Genomic DNA, 14226 nt, shown 5'->3' with positions numbered 1-14226 from the left:
AGGAAATAAAAGTAAAAATAACTAGTGATCACCTATTTCCTCCTCTAGCTTTATAATTTCTTCTTGAGCTGACTGCAGTTCATCCTTTTTGAGAGACAATCGGTGCTGTAAGTCTTCAATAGACCTCTGGAGTTGTTCATTTAAGAGCCTGGAAAATCAGTACACAGTTGAAAGAAGTTTGGGAACTAACTCAGGATCTTCAACTTGTGGCTCTTGAGCTGCTTGAAATGCTGGAACAGTTCCGGTGTAACCTCACGATAGGACTGTGCCATACTAACCAATCCTCTCCCTCCTAGACAGGGAGGGAGAGGACTATTAAAGACTGCTAAGGCCAACATCACCTGGTTGCTCTGGACCCCTGTGGCAAGTCCACCTTAACATCATTTCAAAATGGTGCTATGGAATAAGCATGATAATCCAAAACACTCATGCCCTCTGATTTTTGTTACTAGAAAAGCTAGAGAAACTTTCCCTTTTTTCAGTCCAGAATATCATGCATCGGCAGGTGAAGATCACTCTCATTCGATTAATTCGATTCTAATTCTAACTCTAATTCGATTAAACTTTAGAGGTAAAAAGGAGCCCTAAACACAGCAATAGCAAAATGTCACCGTGCATGAAGTGAAACCAAATGCTAAATGGATTGCAGCCCTGTTCCTCATCTCCTGCATTTTATAAGCACTGATACTTTCTTCTAATACTGAAAAGAATCTATCAAGATACTCCACTCCTATGAATGGTGTCACAATTTTACAAACAAATACACCAATGATTTTACCAACAAGTAGCCTTTGTACAATTTGGAGTGTTGGATGAACTGAGCCTTGCTTCTGAGCTTCAGCTCTTCACAGTTATCTACCCCTGCTACTGTACTGTATAACAGTACAGAAATATAGCACAGAATAGTACCATTTTGCTATATATATATTTTGGGGGTGTGGAGTGGGATGTGGGGTGGGACACGACATCTCATTTACAGCGTTACCTATCCTGTAGTGCATCTTGTATCCAATGCCCTCATTTCTACCTATATCAAAAGCCAGATTTCCAAATCTCTGCCCAGATTTATTCAGTTATCCATTTCCACATTCTCTAGGGCCTCTTTTTGTCCCACCACATTTAGATACCTGATGGGAGCTCTAAAACAACTTTAAGGGCCAGCATTGAGCCTGCAAGTTTAAATAGGCCTTAAAAATAAGTGGGTATACTTAATCCTACACTTCTAAGCAAGTTGGTCAAATCCCTGCAGACTGGGCCTATGGATCTTAAGATGCTAACTTGCAAAACTGTAGTATGCTTGTGATAGTGCTAGCACATGACAGAGGCTGACAGAAAAAAACAGCTCAAATGAGATGTCATTACAGACTGGCTCTCCATGAACCACTCGACTGTCAAGTATCAATGATGCTTGGCATAAAATCTTCAGTATTATTGACACCTCCATAAAACAAGCACAATTTGATCCCACTGCTGCAGTTTGTAAAGGCATCTGTCTTCATTTTAACAAACAGTACTCCTTTTAGAAATTTTCTGTTCTGCTACATTCATAAGCAGAGTACATGGTTGTTGAAGGAAACAGTTCAAGAAGGAGAAGAAATTTTTCATTCACTATTAGCCACAAAAAGCATCAATGTATCTGGTCATCAAATATGTCCAGGAGGAGTTCACTGTGAAAAGCTACCACAGCACTTTCCTTACTCCAATTTACTTTTCCTTAAGACAAAAACAGTACCAAGGGATATATATATAAAAAATATTTTATAGTCTTTCCCAACAAAAATATCTCTATCTATATCTCTGCTATATGTTTATAGAAGAAACAAAATTATGTTAGCATCTGTGAAAGAAAATTACATTTTGCATTAGACTTACTGAAGTGAGCAAAGCTCAGCTTTAAATTGAGAAGAATCATCAGATGTCTGGGCGAGTTTATTGGACTTCAATTTTAATTCATTTTCCAAAGAGTTTATTCTTTCTTTCAGGATAGAGATTGTACTCTTTAGTTCACACCTTTCCATTTCAAACTACAATTAAAAAAAAGGCATGTTATTGTTGAAGAAAACTATCACAACTTGTTTTTTAAATAAATCTAAATTGAAAACAGCTAGCAAAATTAATTGCTTGAAATGTCTATCCTATTCCAGAATAAAGGATTGCTTGGTAAAAAAAAAAGAATGTACTTACTTCATGAATATTATTTTCCAGTTCTGAAATATCACGCTGCATCTTTGATTTTTCAAGGTTAGCTGTTTCTTGCTGAATCTGAGGTAGAAATATGGGACTACATGTAATAAGATACATCATGCTTAAATGTAAATATCTGTAAGAAAACACTGTTCTACTTCTTAGATGCATAACCTAATGCAAAGTTCTCTATAAAACCAGAGAGCAATAGCTGAAAATACATTGCTCCAGTTCAATATACGTATAAACAATAAAAAAAAAATACTGAATCAGAGTTCTGTTAAAGGAAGCATATATTTATATTTGGTCCCAATTGAATTAATACTTGTGAGTTGCTGCAGAAAGATTACAGAGCTACAGGGCAACAGAAAGGGTCACAAGCACGTGTAGCTTAGCATTAGAAGAACATCTTCAAAGTAGTACATACACATAAAAATATTCTGTGGTTGGAGCTTCATATCTAGACTCTACGCATAAGGGGATGCCATGTTTGCTTGCAGACACTTCAAGCGTGTTCCTCTACCCCACCCCCACTTAGCAACTGAGTTTACAATGATAACTCAGAAAACTCATCCAGCTCTCTCAAGTGATTTTGAAATGAGACAAGTTGAAAAGTTACTGAAAAGTGGAACTGACTGACAGCCAGACACAAACACAGCAAAATTTCTAAGTCTTTCCCATATACCCCCTTACTGCAAGCAATGCAGCTAAAAAAACTCACCTTTATTTTTTCTTTTAGGCTTTCCTTTTCTGCCATTAGTCTTCTAAAGTCAGTCAGTGCAACATCTCTTTCTTCTTCCACATGACTCTGAGAAACTAAATTATGTTTTGCTTCTCTTCTCAGCCTGTTTAATTCACTCTGAGACTTAAAAAAGTTATCATAGTTAGCATACATGGATTGGAATTAATATAGCCTACATGCTGACAGAAGGTTTCAATGCTGTTATTACAATAGAAGTACTATTATAGTCCTATTTTTCCCTAGATAATCAAAGTCTATTTCAAGTCACACAGTGTCACGACAACTTACGCTGCCAACATACTTGGCATTCCTGTACTGTTCCAAGTATAGACTAACTTCACTCTGTTTTCTCATCATTTAAGTACTACTACTACTTTTTTTTTTCCCAGCCTGTATACTTACCCAACTTTCTCATGCATTCCTTTGATTTTTTCCTGATCTTTCTCATTTCCAAATGCCAGTAGAAAGTTAGAATGACTTTGAAGTTAATACACAAACATTGGAACGCATGATTTTATTAACAATTTTAAAAAATAGGTACATTTTTTATTGTTCTTAGTTATTTTCCAGTAGGGTCTATACTCCTCAAGTTCTATTATAGAGTGGATTTTTTTCTTTTTAAACAAGCAGTAGTAAGATAAGTGCTAATCAGTTATTTCAATGCCAATGATAAAGAATCTCTTCTTACCTGTTCATAAAGAATACTTAATCTGTCTCTTTCTGCAGTCAATAATTTGACATTGGATTGAATTTCTATCATATGTTTTTCAAATCTGTCTAACATGGACTGTAGCTCATCTCTTTCTCTGGTGATCAATCTAAGATCTTCACTCTGCAAAGTGATTAATAAAATTTAGGTTCAAATATACTAATTAAAATATTTGGATAATTAAGCAATGCAAGAAAAAAAGAACTCATACAATTAATAATACATGAAAAATATATGTCTAATGAATTTTAATTCCCAGCAATGCCAGTCTTCTTGTATTATCTAACAATGAGAACTAACTGCTAAAGACAAAAAGCAAACCAGCTAACAATAAAATTTCAAACTTTTTTTTTCTGTATCATCTAATTCTATTTATTTTAAACAAACTGATCAATAGTGAATTAATGTTACTGTAAAATGTGAATAGGGAAATAAAAACAAGTTCATTGAAGTTACTCACAGTTAATTTTTTATGCTAAGAACATAATTAAAAAAAAAACTGCTACACATTTACTGCTACTGAAAATATATTTGAAAGCTCCCTTAATTTATTCTACAATGTTTCTGCATTATTTTTCCAGCCTGTGTTGACCATAAAATGATTACCTTTTCTGGAGTCCTACGGCTTGGGCTAGGCCTTCGTTTTATCATTTTCTGAAGATATTCTAATTCTCGCTTATAATAATCTCTGTCATCTTCTAAAGTTTTTACAAACGCATCCAGACGAGATGGAGATTTGTCTCCTAGGGCTATACCATATTCTAATCTCATTCTTTCTATTTCTAGGACAAGCTCTCGTTCTGCAGAAACAGAAATAAAACAACCGTACATAAGACTTATATAAAACAACCATATAGGAACTGTAAGAATTTCACCAGAGACATTTGCATTTGGAATGGACTAACACCCAGCAGCTGCCTTGGCACCAGAAGTCCTGGCTCACTGTTGTCTACACACGTCGGTAGTTTATTTTGCAACCAACTGAGACCTAACGGTATATTGGGGCTGTGTCAGTGTACATGCAGACTGAGGGATGTGATTATTCCCTTTTACTTACATTAGACCACATTTACAATATTGAATCCAGTTTTGTTTCCCTAGTACAAGAAAGATGTTGAGCAAGTCCAAGCTAGTTCTAAGAGCAGAATACTTGCCCTGTAAGGAATGGCTGAAGGAGCTGGGCTTGTTCTGATTAGAAAAGAGACAGCTTGTGGGGGACCTAAGAGAAGTATGACAATACCAAGAGGAGTTTATAAATAAGATGGAGCCATTTTCTTCACAGATGTGCACAGTGGGTAAATGAGAAACAATGGTGATAAATTGCTACAGGCAATAGAAGGAAAACATTTTTACTCTGAGCATAAATAAACATTGTAATGGGTTGCCTAGAGAGACTGAGAAATCTCCATCCTTGAAGGTTTTTAAAGTACAACTGGAAAAAGTCTTAAACACAGTCTGAAGTCATTCACTCAGAAAGAGTGAATAAAAACGGTTTGGGATGAAATAAATTATTTTGTAAGAAACTGCCATATTATCGTTATTAGGATGTTGAGTGGGATCAGAATTCAGCTGCAGAAGTTCAGCTTTTGGTTCTCAAAAACAGAATGAAACATGCTTTTGAGACAAAATATTTCACTTAACTTATGATTCAAGAATTTCAGTCTTCTTTTTAGTTGATATATTAGCATTATTAGTCTCTGAGTATTATTAACTGTAAGATTTTCTGTTTCAAAATTTAAAGGAACATAATTTATAGGTATCTACATTTAATCACTTACCTTTTATTTCAAAGTTTTCTGTTTTTTCTGTCAGTCTTTGTTTCTCTTGTTCAAGCTGATTTAACAGTACTTCCAGATTTTCTTTGTCATCTGTTTTTCCACAGAGTTCTTCATTCAGCCTCTCGTTCTGTCTACGACATGAGCACAAGTCCTGCAGTAACAAGTATTATTGCAAAAAAAACATTAGAAGTGCCAATAGATACATTTGGAAAAAGTTATTTAACATTTTGTTAAGCTTCTAGTATTCAACACTGTGTTCTTCTATTTAGCCCACATGTTTTATGTTGTAATATTTGTCAATTTGGCAATCATTCTTTATACTACTTTATGTTAAATCAATGTGAGCATTACTTCCTACACAGTTTGCAATCAGCAATGAAACAAGAAAGATTCACCCTTGCTTAATTCAACTCCTACTTCAAGAAAAAAATAGGAGCACAGTGAAATGTAAACATGGAAAAAAGTAGCAACTACAGAAACAAATACTTTTAAATGCCATTTAGAAACACTGCTGGTGTTAAAACAGATGACAGTATTGCATCTCAGTCAACTCAATCTTACAGCTTAGCAAATGCTGTTTGGTATATATTTCCTATAATTTTGTGCCCGGAAAATATTTTCATATTTTCAAGTTCATTAGAAATACTAAAACAAAACACCGTATGCAACTAGTACACAACTTGCTATATGCTAAACAGAGTTTGATCTTCAAGAAATTGGTAATGCTGTTATTTTTCATCTGGGCTACTAAACTTTGTTTCTATGTATGCAAGTAGCGCATAATTATTCATATGCTGGTGAAGAGCCAAAGTAGTTCCTACATTAAGAAAATCCTCTGGGATGTCATTATTAGTTTGTGGTAAAAATGATTATGTCAAGGAAGTTACAACTTTGGATAGCAGAAATAATAATAGCAAAAGGTATAATAAGGTCACAGGGAAGCATACTGTCTACAGAGCTTTCTTTAAGCTTAATTTTTGAAACAATATGATGTGGCTTCTTTAGCTTTTACATTTTTTACATTAGTTTAAGAGAATTTGGGGATACTATTAAAGTTTTCCTTTAAAAAAGCATTGTTGAATTTTATAATAAATGAAAGAAACGTGGATTACAGAATGATAAAAATACTACAAAGAATACTTGAATAGAAAGCATTTTTACTTACTGATTTAAGCCTTGCTATTGTTTCTTCAAGATCCTGTATTTCACCGTCTTTTCTTTCAATTTCTTTCTACAAACCAAAATTAACTTTTATGTTAAAAGTTACATATCCAAAATAACAATTCCTTTGTTATAAAAAATTAAGCAAATGGATACATTTTTTAAGAAATAAAGTATTATTATCTCCTTGCAATTTGCCAAAATTTATGTTCACATATCCACTAAAGCTCCTATGAACGGCAAGTACATAAAACTTGCAGCATATACACTCATTTTGAGCACAACTAATAAATGAATTGTTGCATGACTCTTAGAAGAAAAAAACACCCTCCAAACACAGGCATCACTCTTGCAAATGTCTGTTACCTATCAACAGTTTAAGGTATCTCAGAATTTTGTTTCATACTGAACTAACAGAAGAAGGAAGACAGACTGCCTCTTAACTAAGTTAATCTCACCCAATACAGTAATGAGACAAAATTGCTGTGATTCGTCTTCCTTTAGCCAATAACTTGTTGCAATTTTAAAAAAGTCACCCGAAAGCTAAGCAGATCCTACTCTTGTAAAACGTCATTGATTACCTTTGCTTCTCCTATTTCTTTATCTGCAGTCTCAAGTACAATTTCCTTGTGTCTTTCCAACTGCTGTGCCAGATGGTCTATTTCATTCAGTTCTTGACACAGTTCTTCATTTTTATTGCTTAAGTGCACAACCTCGCTAGTCACATTTTGTTTGGTGTCCAAGAGGTCTTGAATGCGATTTTCAAGTTCTTTGTTTGTTTGCTGAAGATATTCAACCTAAAAGATATTTTTCATTAAAATGTTAATGTGTTGTTAAAATGGACAGCAAAAGCTCCTCCCAGTCTTCTGAAATGCAGTATTTCTATATCCATGGTATAAAAGGGATATCCTGTTAAAAATGACTCATTTTCTATTCTTAGAAATTAATAAATATCAACATGAAAAGAATATGATTTTACAGGTGTGCAAGGTGAAGGAATTCATTACTATACTGTTCTTTACATAGGTTCCAAACCCTGAGTTTTACTCTAAAAACAAAACATTAAAAAGCAGAGATCAGTATAGAAACCTGTCTTGGGCATCAGTCTGGTAGACACAGTGCACTTAATGTTTCCCTGAATTTCACAAGATGTGAAAACAGTTTCTGCTGTCCACCTTTCCAGTATATTTGCTAGGCTTAATTTCGCTGTTACTCCTTCACAAAAACGAAGCTTTACAGATCAGATTCCCCAAATCTAGCTTGCCTCCAACATAGGTCTGCACCTTAAACACAACATTCCAGAAATCCTGCTCTAGAGACATTGTTTCTCCCAGTATACCTTTCCCTGCAAGTACAGGGAAGAGAGGCAGAGACACAGAGTAGGAAAAAAACCCATATAAACAATAAATTACACTGTGTGGGGAAATGGGAGCCTGAAATACCTTGAAAAACATAAAAAAGTGCTGCACTTCCATCTCCACACAACTTTCCTCAAAACTCCAGAAAGAAGTGTTGCTGTAGGCCCAGAAGACAGTCTGAGCCTTCCCATAGCCATAAATGCTACTATGCAGAAATATCCATCTGTTTATACTCAGAGAGTAAAAGTGGTATGTTGGCACCGAGCCTGAACAAATAGCCTCAATGGCCCAAAATCAGCTCTGTGAAGCTCTGGAAATACAGCATAGACACCTGGGCTCACTCTTGTTACAATCAATATGTCATCAGCACAACTTACTAATTCAGGATCACTTTCCTGCTTTGGCAGGGGGGTTGGACCTGATGATCTCTTGAGGTCCCTTCCAACCCCTACAATTCTGTGAATACAGCAGTACTGCTTCCAAGTCATTGCTCATACCATATTTTTGCAGCACTTCTAATAAGCTCCACAGCCTGGCTCTGCGTGTCACTGTACACTATATACAAACAGTATACAAATGGTATACAGATGGTATAAATCCAGAGATGGACTATACTTGATCTGTATTCCTGCCTGCCTTGTATTTGTTTTGGAAATTCTCATTTTGAGACCAATATCAAATGCATGCTAATACACACATTAAATACAAACATCTTTATTTAAGCTCATCCTTTCCTTGCAAGTCTATGTTGGAGTAAAGGTGAGGACCATTTGAGTTAAAGATGATTCCTTGCTATCCGATGGGATTACTTGCAGGACTACTCCTCTTCATAAGTACATATACCAATGTTAGTTCCTAAAAACATAAATGGAATGTACGCACATACAAAAAAAATTCCTAAAGAGAATAAGGACTTTTAAATTTAGTCAAAACAGTGTATCAAACAAATCTCCTGAATACTCTCAGATTAGAATTACTATACACAGATGTGAATTCATAGAATTATTTACAAAAAAGAAACAGGCTTTTAAAACAAGAAATGAAATTTATTTAGAGAAGGAAGACTACCACCTGAAAAGTAACATGAGTTAAATTGGTTGATTTTATACCTAATAGTGATTTTCTTAAAAAATGACCTAGAAGTTGTTGGGTTTTGTTCTGTTGTTGTTTTTTTTGTCTTTTAGACTGCTTGTATTTTGTGAAGTTTTGACTAACCAACAGTAATTAATCCATTACCTGCAAATTTAAATGGGCAATAAGCTTCTCATTACATTTACTTCTCGATTCCAGAGAGATAACCTCATGAGAACGACCACCATCCAATGCTAGCATTAGGCGTTCTATTTCTTTGTCTCTAAGCTCAACCTTCAAGGAAAAAAGAAAATCTGTATTATCTTCTACAGCATTTAACAGAACCTTTGTTCTGATAAACACCCATGTAACATTCAGTGAGATGCCCCTAATAAGGATTTTTTTTTAATTTAATATTCAATTTTCTTGTATTATGGATTTTTGTGAACAAAGTGACTTCTCTGACATAAGACTAAATGAATTAAACTATATTTGTGCGGAAAAAAATTTGAAACAAGTCCTAGCAGAGGAAAGAAACATCTCAATTTGTGCAAGTTAGAATAGTAGTATTTCACAACCCCTACAATGCTTTAACAATGAGGTTAAAATAAAAATAAAATCAACATCATTTCGAGGGCTACTACAGCCAAATAATTATTAAAAAACACAACTGTAAACATACCTGCTTGCTGTAGTTTTTCATTCCACTTTCAGATATCTCCAGTTTTTCCTGTAGCTCTGTTACTTCTGACTGAAGTTCATGAATTCTGAAATGTAGCAATATACTGTTTATGTGGATTCACGGGATAATCACACACGCACACAAATTCAATACTAGTATTTTCTCTTTGCTCCTGAATGGAAAAATTTCACTAAAAGAAAACAAAACAAAAAAAAAAAGGAGGAAATTCTTCACTCAAAGGGTGGTGAGGCACTAGAACAGGTTGCCCAGAGGTTGTGGATGTCTCATCCCTGGAGGTGTTCAAGGCCAGGCTGGATGGGGCCCTGGGCAACCTGGTCTGGTGGCTGGCATCCCTGCCCATGGCAGGGGGTTGGAACTGGATAGTCTTTAAGGTCCCTTCCAATCCGAGCCATTCTATGATTCTACGAAAATAGTTTTGTTGATTTAAAATGTTAATTCTGAAGCTGTTGTTTGAGATACTGTGGCAGGTTGAACTTGCTTGGCTGTCAGACGCCCAACCAGCTCTTCTGTCACTCCCCCTCCTGAACAGGATAGGGGGAGAAAATAAGATGAAAATAAAAGGTCATGGGCTGAGATAAAGGCAGGCCCATCGCTTATGAATTACTGCAAAACAGACTCAACTTGGGGAAGATTAATTTAATTTACTACAAATCAAAATAGAGTAGGATGCTGAAAAACAAAGACAAACCAAAACCACTTCTCCTACCACCAGTTCCTCCTAGACTCAACTTCACTCGTTCATTCCTGACTATTCTACCTCCTCCCGTCCTCAAGCAGTTGAAAATGGGAGTTGTGGTCAGTTCACAATGCTTGGTCTCCACAGCTCATTCCTCATCACACTTTTCCCCTGCTCTGGCATGGTGCCCCTCCTATGGGATACCGCTCTTCAAAACCTGCTCCAGTGTGGGTTCCTCTTCATGGGCCACAAGTCCTGCCAGGTGTCTGCTCCTGCATGGGCTCTCCCTCCACAGGCTGTAGCTTCCTTCAGGGCATACCAGCCTGCTCTGGTGTTGTGTCCTCCATGGGCTAACACCATGAATATCTGCTCCAGTGTGGCCCTCTGTGGGCAGCAGGGGGACAGCCTGCTCCATCGCGGTTTTCTCCATGGGCTTCAGAGGAATCTCTGCTCCAGCACTTGGAGCACTGTCTCCTCCTCCTTCTTCACTGACCTTGGTGTCAGGATTGTTTCTCACATTCTTCTCACTTCTCTCTCTAACAGGCACTGTGATTTTTTTTTAACCTGTTCTTGAATATATTCTCACAGAAACACCGTTAGATTGGCTGGTGGGCTCAGCTTTGGCCAGCAGTGGCTTCATTTTGCAGCCAGTTTGCTCCTATACAAAACATTACATCTGGCTTTTTTCCAAGATCCCTCATTTAAAATTCAGTATAAGAGTAGAACTAGTGTAGAAATTTAAGAGAAATCCTTTATGGAAATAAGTAGCTTATTAAATATCCTTGCAAATTCACCATAGGCAGCACAGTCAATCATTAAGTAAAATCCTAGTTAAGAACTATAGTGTTATTAAAATATCTTGAAATACCATTTTTTCCCCAGACAGAATTTTAAATGCAGAAAAGGATGCAGAAATCCCAGCAGCACATATTTCATGTCTATGCTTCAAGATTTAAAAATTCTTTAGCTCACCGATTATCTGCCACCTGAAGAAGGTCTGCGATGTAAGGATCCTCTGGCTGAGGAACTGGGTAGGCACTAACGCCCGATGGGGGGACAGGTTGGTCTATCTGCATGCGCTGACGCCTGAATGGAATGTTTCTTTTTCTGCCACCTAAAAAAGTCCAAACACGGATGCCTATTACTTGGAGTTTACAAGGGAGTCTTCTCCTTTTATACTAAATGAAATGTCATATTTATTCCACTGCTTCTAACTGGCACAAATGCAAGACTGTAATCTTTAGTGTAATAAGTTGATGAAATTTGCACATTTGAGACAACACAACTCTTGCAGGTTAGTATCAGTTTTGAAATAAGGAAACACACAAAGTCCGCTATAAGTAATTTTCCCCAGTGTGTAAGTCCCTAAATACTCTACAGCTCAAACTTCTTCAATCTGTTACTGGTTTACCTTCCCTCCAGATTAGACAGTAACTATAAGCATTAAGGGTCTTTAATAAGAATTATGCAGAGAAAGACTTTGACTCTTTAAAGAAAAGAAACACCTGCTCAGCAACACAGAAAAAAGCAAGAAGACAGAGAACAGGAAAAGTAAGGAAAGAAAGACAGGAACAGGTTTATTAACAAAAGAGGGGATACCCAGGTGGCGGTCATTTTGTATTGTTAAGTAGTTCCACTAACAGTTAAAGAAAGCAACTAAAAAAGCTAAGTTAAAACAACACAGAAGGAAACCATTTTGTCTTCACATTTAAGAACTATTTTATGACTGAATAAACTTCTGCATTGTTTACAATGTTTTCTTTCCTTCTATCCTATTGTCATTGAGTACATGAATAAACTTCTATCAGGCAGAGTGGGTTCTTTGCTTGCAGGTTAATGTTATATTAAAAACAAAGCAAAACAGTATTGCCAGAGGGAAAAATTACTCTTTGTTATACAATTAAATAAGAATGTACAGTATTTGATGATGCAGTATGGAAAAATCCTAGAAGAGTGGTGAATCCTAGAAGAGTGGTGAAGCATACTTCACCACTGCAGAAAGACAGACAAAAGCGTCTTTAAGGGGAAGGACTTGAAATGCAGAAAGGTATGAAAAACAGAGTTACTATGAAAAGATTATGTTCTAAAGAGACAAAAAAAAGCCTAGAGGAAAGTTAAAGTATTTATGATTATTTACACGCACCAGGTGTTTGCACCACTGCTTGCAGATTCTTCTCCTGAAGCTGCTGAATTTTTTCAGTCTTGGATTTGTTCTCTTTTTCCAGACTTTTAATTTTATGCACATACTGGTTATTCAGAAATCTTAAGTCAGCTGTTTCATGTTCAACCCTCCTTAAGTTGGCTTTCAAGTCTTTAAAGGAAAGAAAGAGCAATTTTATCTTTCTTATTCATTATTATTTTTCCTAGTAGCACCAAAATAGGTATTAAAACTAAGCTTATATTCTTCTTCTATAACATGAAGTTTCCAAATACGTGTTTTTCCAAATTCCAATTCACGTGTTTATGTATATATACAAACACAAATATATGTTTAAACATACAAAAAACCCTTTGTAGAATAAAAGCAAATTTAACAACAGTATTTATTTACTTTAAATTAAAAAGTAGCATTTCAAAGTATGAAAGCGTATATTAGAAAGTTCTAACAGTTTCATGTTTGATTAAAATAATGACTTGCTGGACCTCAGAAGCTTTTTAATCACAAAGAAATATCTGCATATGAGCCTTAATTTAGTAAAGGCACTAAAGTCAATAACCACTCACAAGCATAAGAACAGATATGTGAATCTGCAGATTTGTCCACCATTTTATTTTGACACTGATGGATTAGAAAAAGTATCTTTTTTTAAAATTATTATTATTACCTTTAACGTGACGATCAGATTGCTCTTTCAGTTTTAGTATTTCCAAATGTAGTTCATTATTTTCCCTGGTAAGTTTAGCATTCTCTGTCTTATAAGGTTCTAAAATAGCATCATAATTGCTGAACTCTTTTTCGATTTTTCCAGCAGATAATTTTGCACTGCGCAGGCTCTCTGTTGTATGAACAAGATCACTAGAATCAAGGAGCATCGGACATGTTAGGAATGTTGTCAGCCTCTAAACCGCAGATTCAAATATTTATTAGGAGCTTAGAAACAAAACCTGTTGCCCAAGACCACTGTAAAGCACTGGTCTTAGGCAACATGGTTCTTAAGCGTAGAACAAATGGGTTCCAAGAAGGGCAAAGAGAACATTCACGTAAGAAAAACTGAAAGATGGGAATCATCCACTAGGAAAGAACAGGACAAATATAAAAAATAAAGCTATGGGGAAAGCGTATCAGGAGTTTACATGTGATGATTCAAAAGTCTGTTTTCTACATAAAGTGAGAAATTCACAGCTGTCCAAATAACTCCAAACACTATGTACATAGTAGCACTTGAACCACAGAAGAAAGCTATAGTCGAGAATTAAAAAGATCAGAAGGTTACTAGTATTTATAGATTGTTGAGATAATTACAGAGATTACCAGTAAGTAGATATAAAAACTTCTGTGAACATCAAATTAGGGGATAGAGTCTAAACCCATCTACTAGACACCAGAATGAGACAAATAGTGTTTAGATTAAGCATTTTCCCTCATGTCAAAAATTAAACAATGCCTCCTATATGATTACAATATTTTTTTTTTAACAGAGTCTTCTTTGAATACCTGAAAAGCTTTTCCACCAAAGGTAAGCTCTCCAGTCCCAGTGGCTGCCGATAGCCCAGCTGATCTAGACGTTTCCTGAGATTAACGAACTTCCTCTCTGCTGCTGTAGTCATTGTAAACACACCTCCAAAGTGGCTTTTCTAACACCCAGGAAAAATAGGACACCTGTGAAACATCGTCTGTTACAGC

The 14226-nt window shown here is 35.8% G+C and overlaps 1 protein-coding gene across 8 annotated transcripts in view; it reads right to left on the bottom strand.

Moving 5' to 3' along the window:
• The window catches only part of CEP135 (centrosomal protein 135), a 35125-nt gene that overhangs the window by 18328 nt on the left and 2571 nt on the right, over positions 1-14226 (bottom strand). For 4 of the 8 annotated variants that reach the window (XM_066995907.1, XM_066995912.1, XM_066995910.1 and 1 more), the window contains 15 exons: positions 14038-14202; positions 13208-13398; positions 12526-12693; positions 11355-11496; positions 9686-9770; positions 9169-9297; positions 7156-7371; positions 6579-6644; positions 5414-5564; positions 4242-4435; positions 3615-3758; positions 2906-3049; positions 2185-2262; positions 1873-2024; positions 33-148 (listed from right to left, as the gene is read on the bottom strand). In XM_066995907.1, coding sequence (XP_066852008.1) covers positions 33-148; positions 1873-2024; positions 2185-2262; positions 2906-3049; positions 3615-3758; positions 4242-4435; positions 5414-5564; positions 6579-6644; positions 7156-7371; positions 9169-9297; positions 9686-9770; positions 11355-11496; positions 12526-12693; positions 13208-13398; positions 14038-14150 — 2089 coding nt within the window. In that variant the 5' untranslated portion in view covers positions 14151-14202. Of the gene's footprint in view, positions 1-32; positions 149-1872; positions 2025-2184; positions 2263-2905; positions 3050-3614; positions 3759-4241; positions 4436-5413; positions 5565-6578; positions 6645-7155; positions 7372-9168; positions 9298-9685; positions 9771-11354; positions 11497-12525; positions 12694-13207; positions 13399-14037; positions 14203-14226 lie in introns of those variants that run through there. The other 4 variants (XM_066995911.1, XM_066995909.1, XM_066995913.1 and 1 more) reach the window with 4 other exon arrangements.

Source organism: Anser cygnoides, chromosome 4, assembly GCF_040182565.1.
Source record: "Anser cygnoides isolate HZ-2024a breed goose chromosome 4, Taihu_goose_T2T_genome, whole genome shotgun sequence".
Lineage (NCBI taxonomy): Eukaryota > Metazoa > Chordata > Aves > Anseriformes > Anatidae > Anser > Anser cygnoides.
This window is presented reverse-complemented; position numbering and strand designations above follow the sequence as displayed.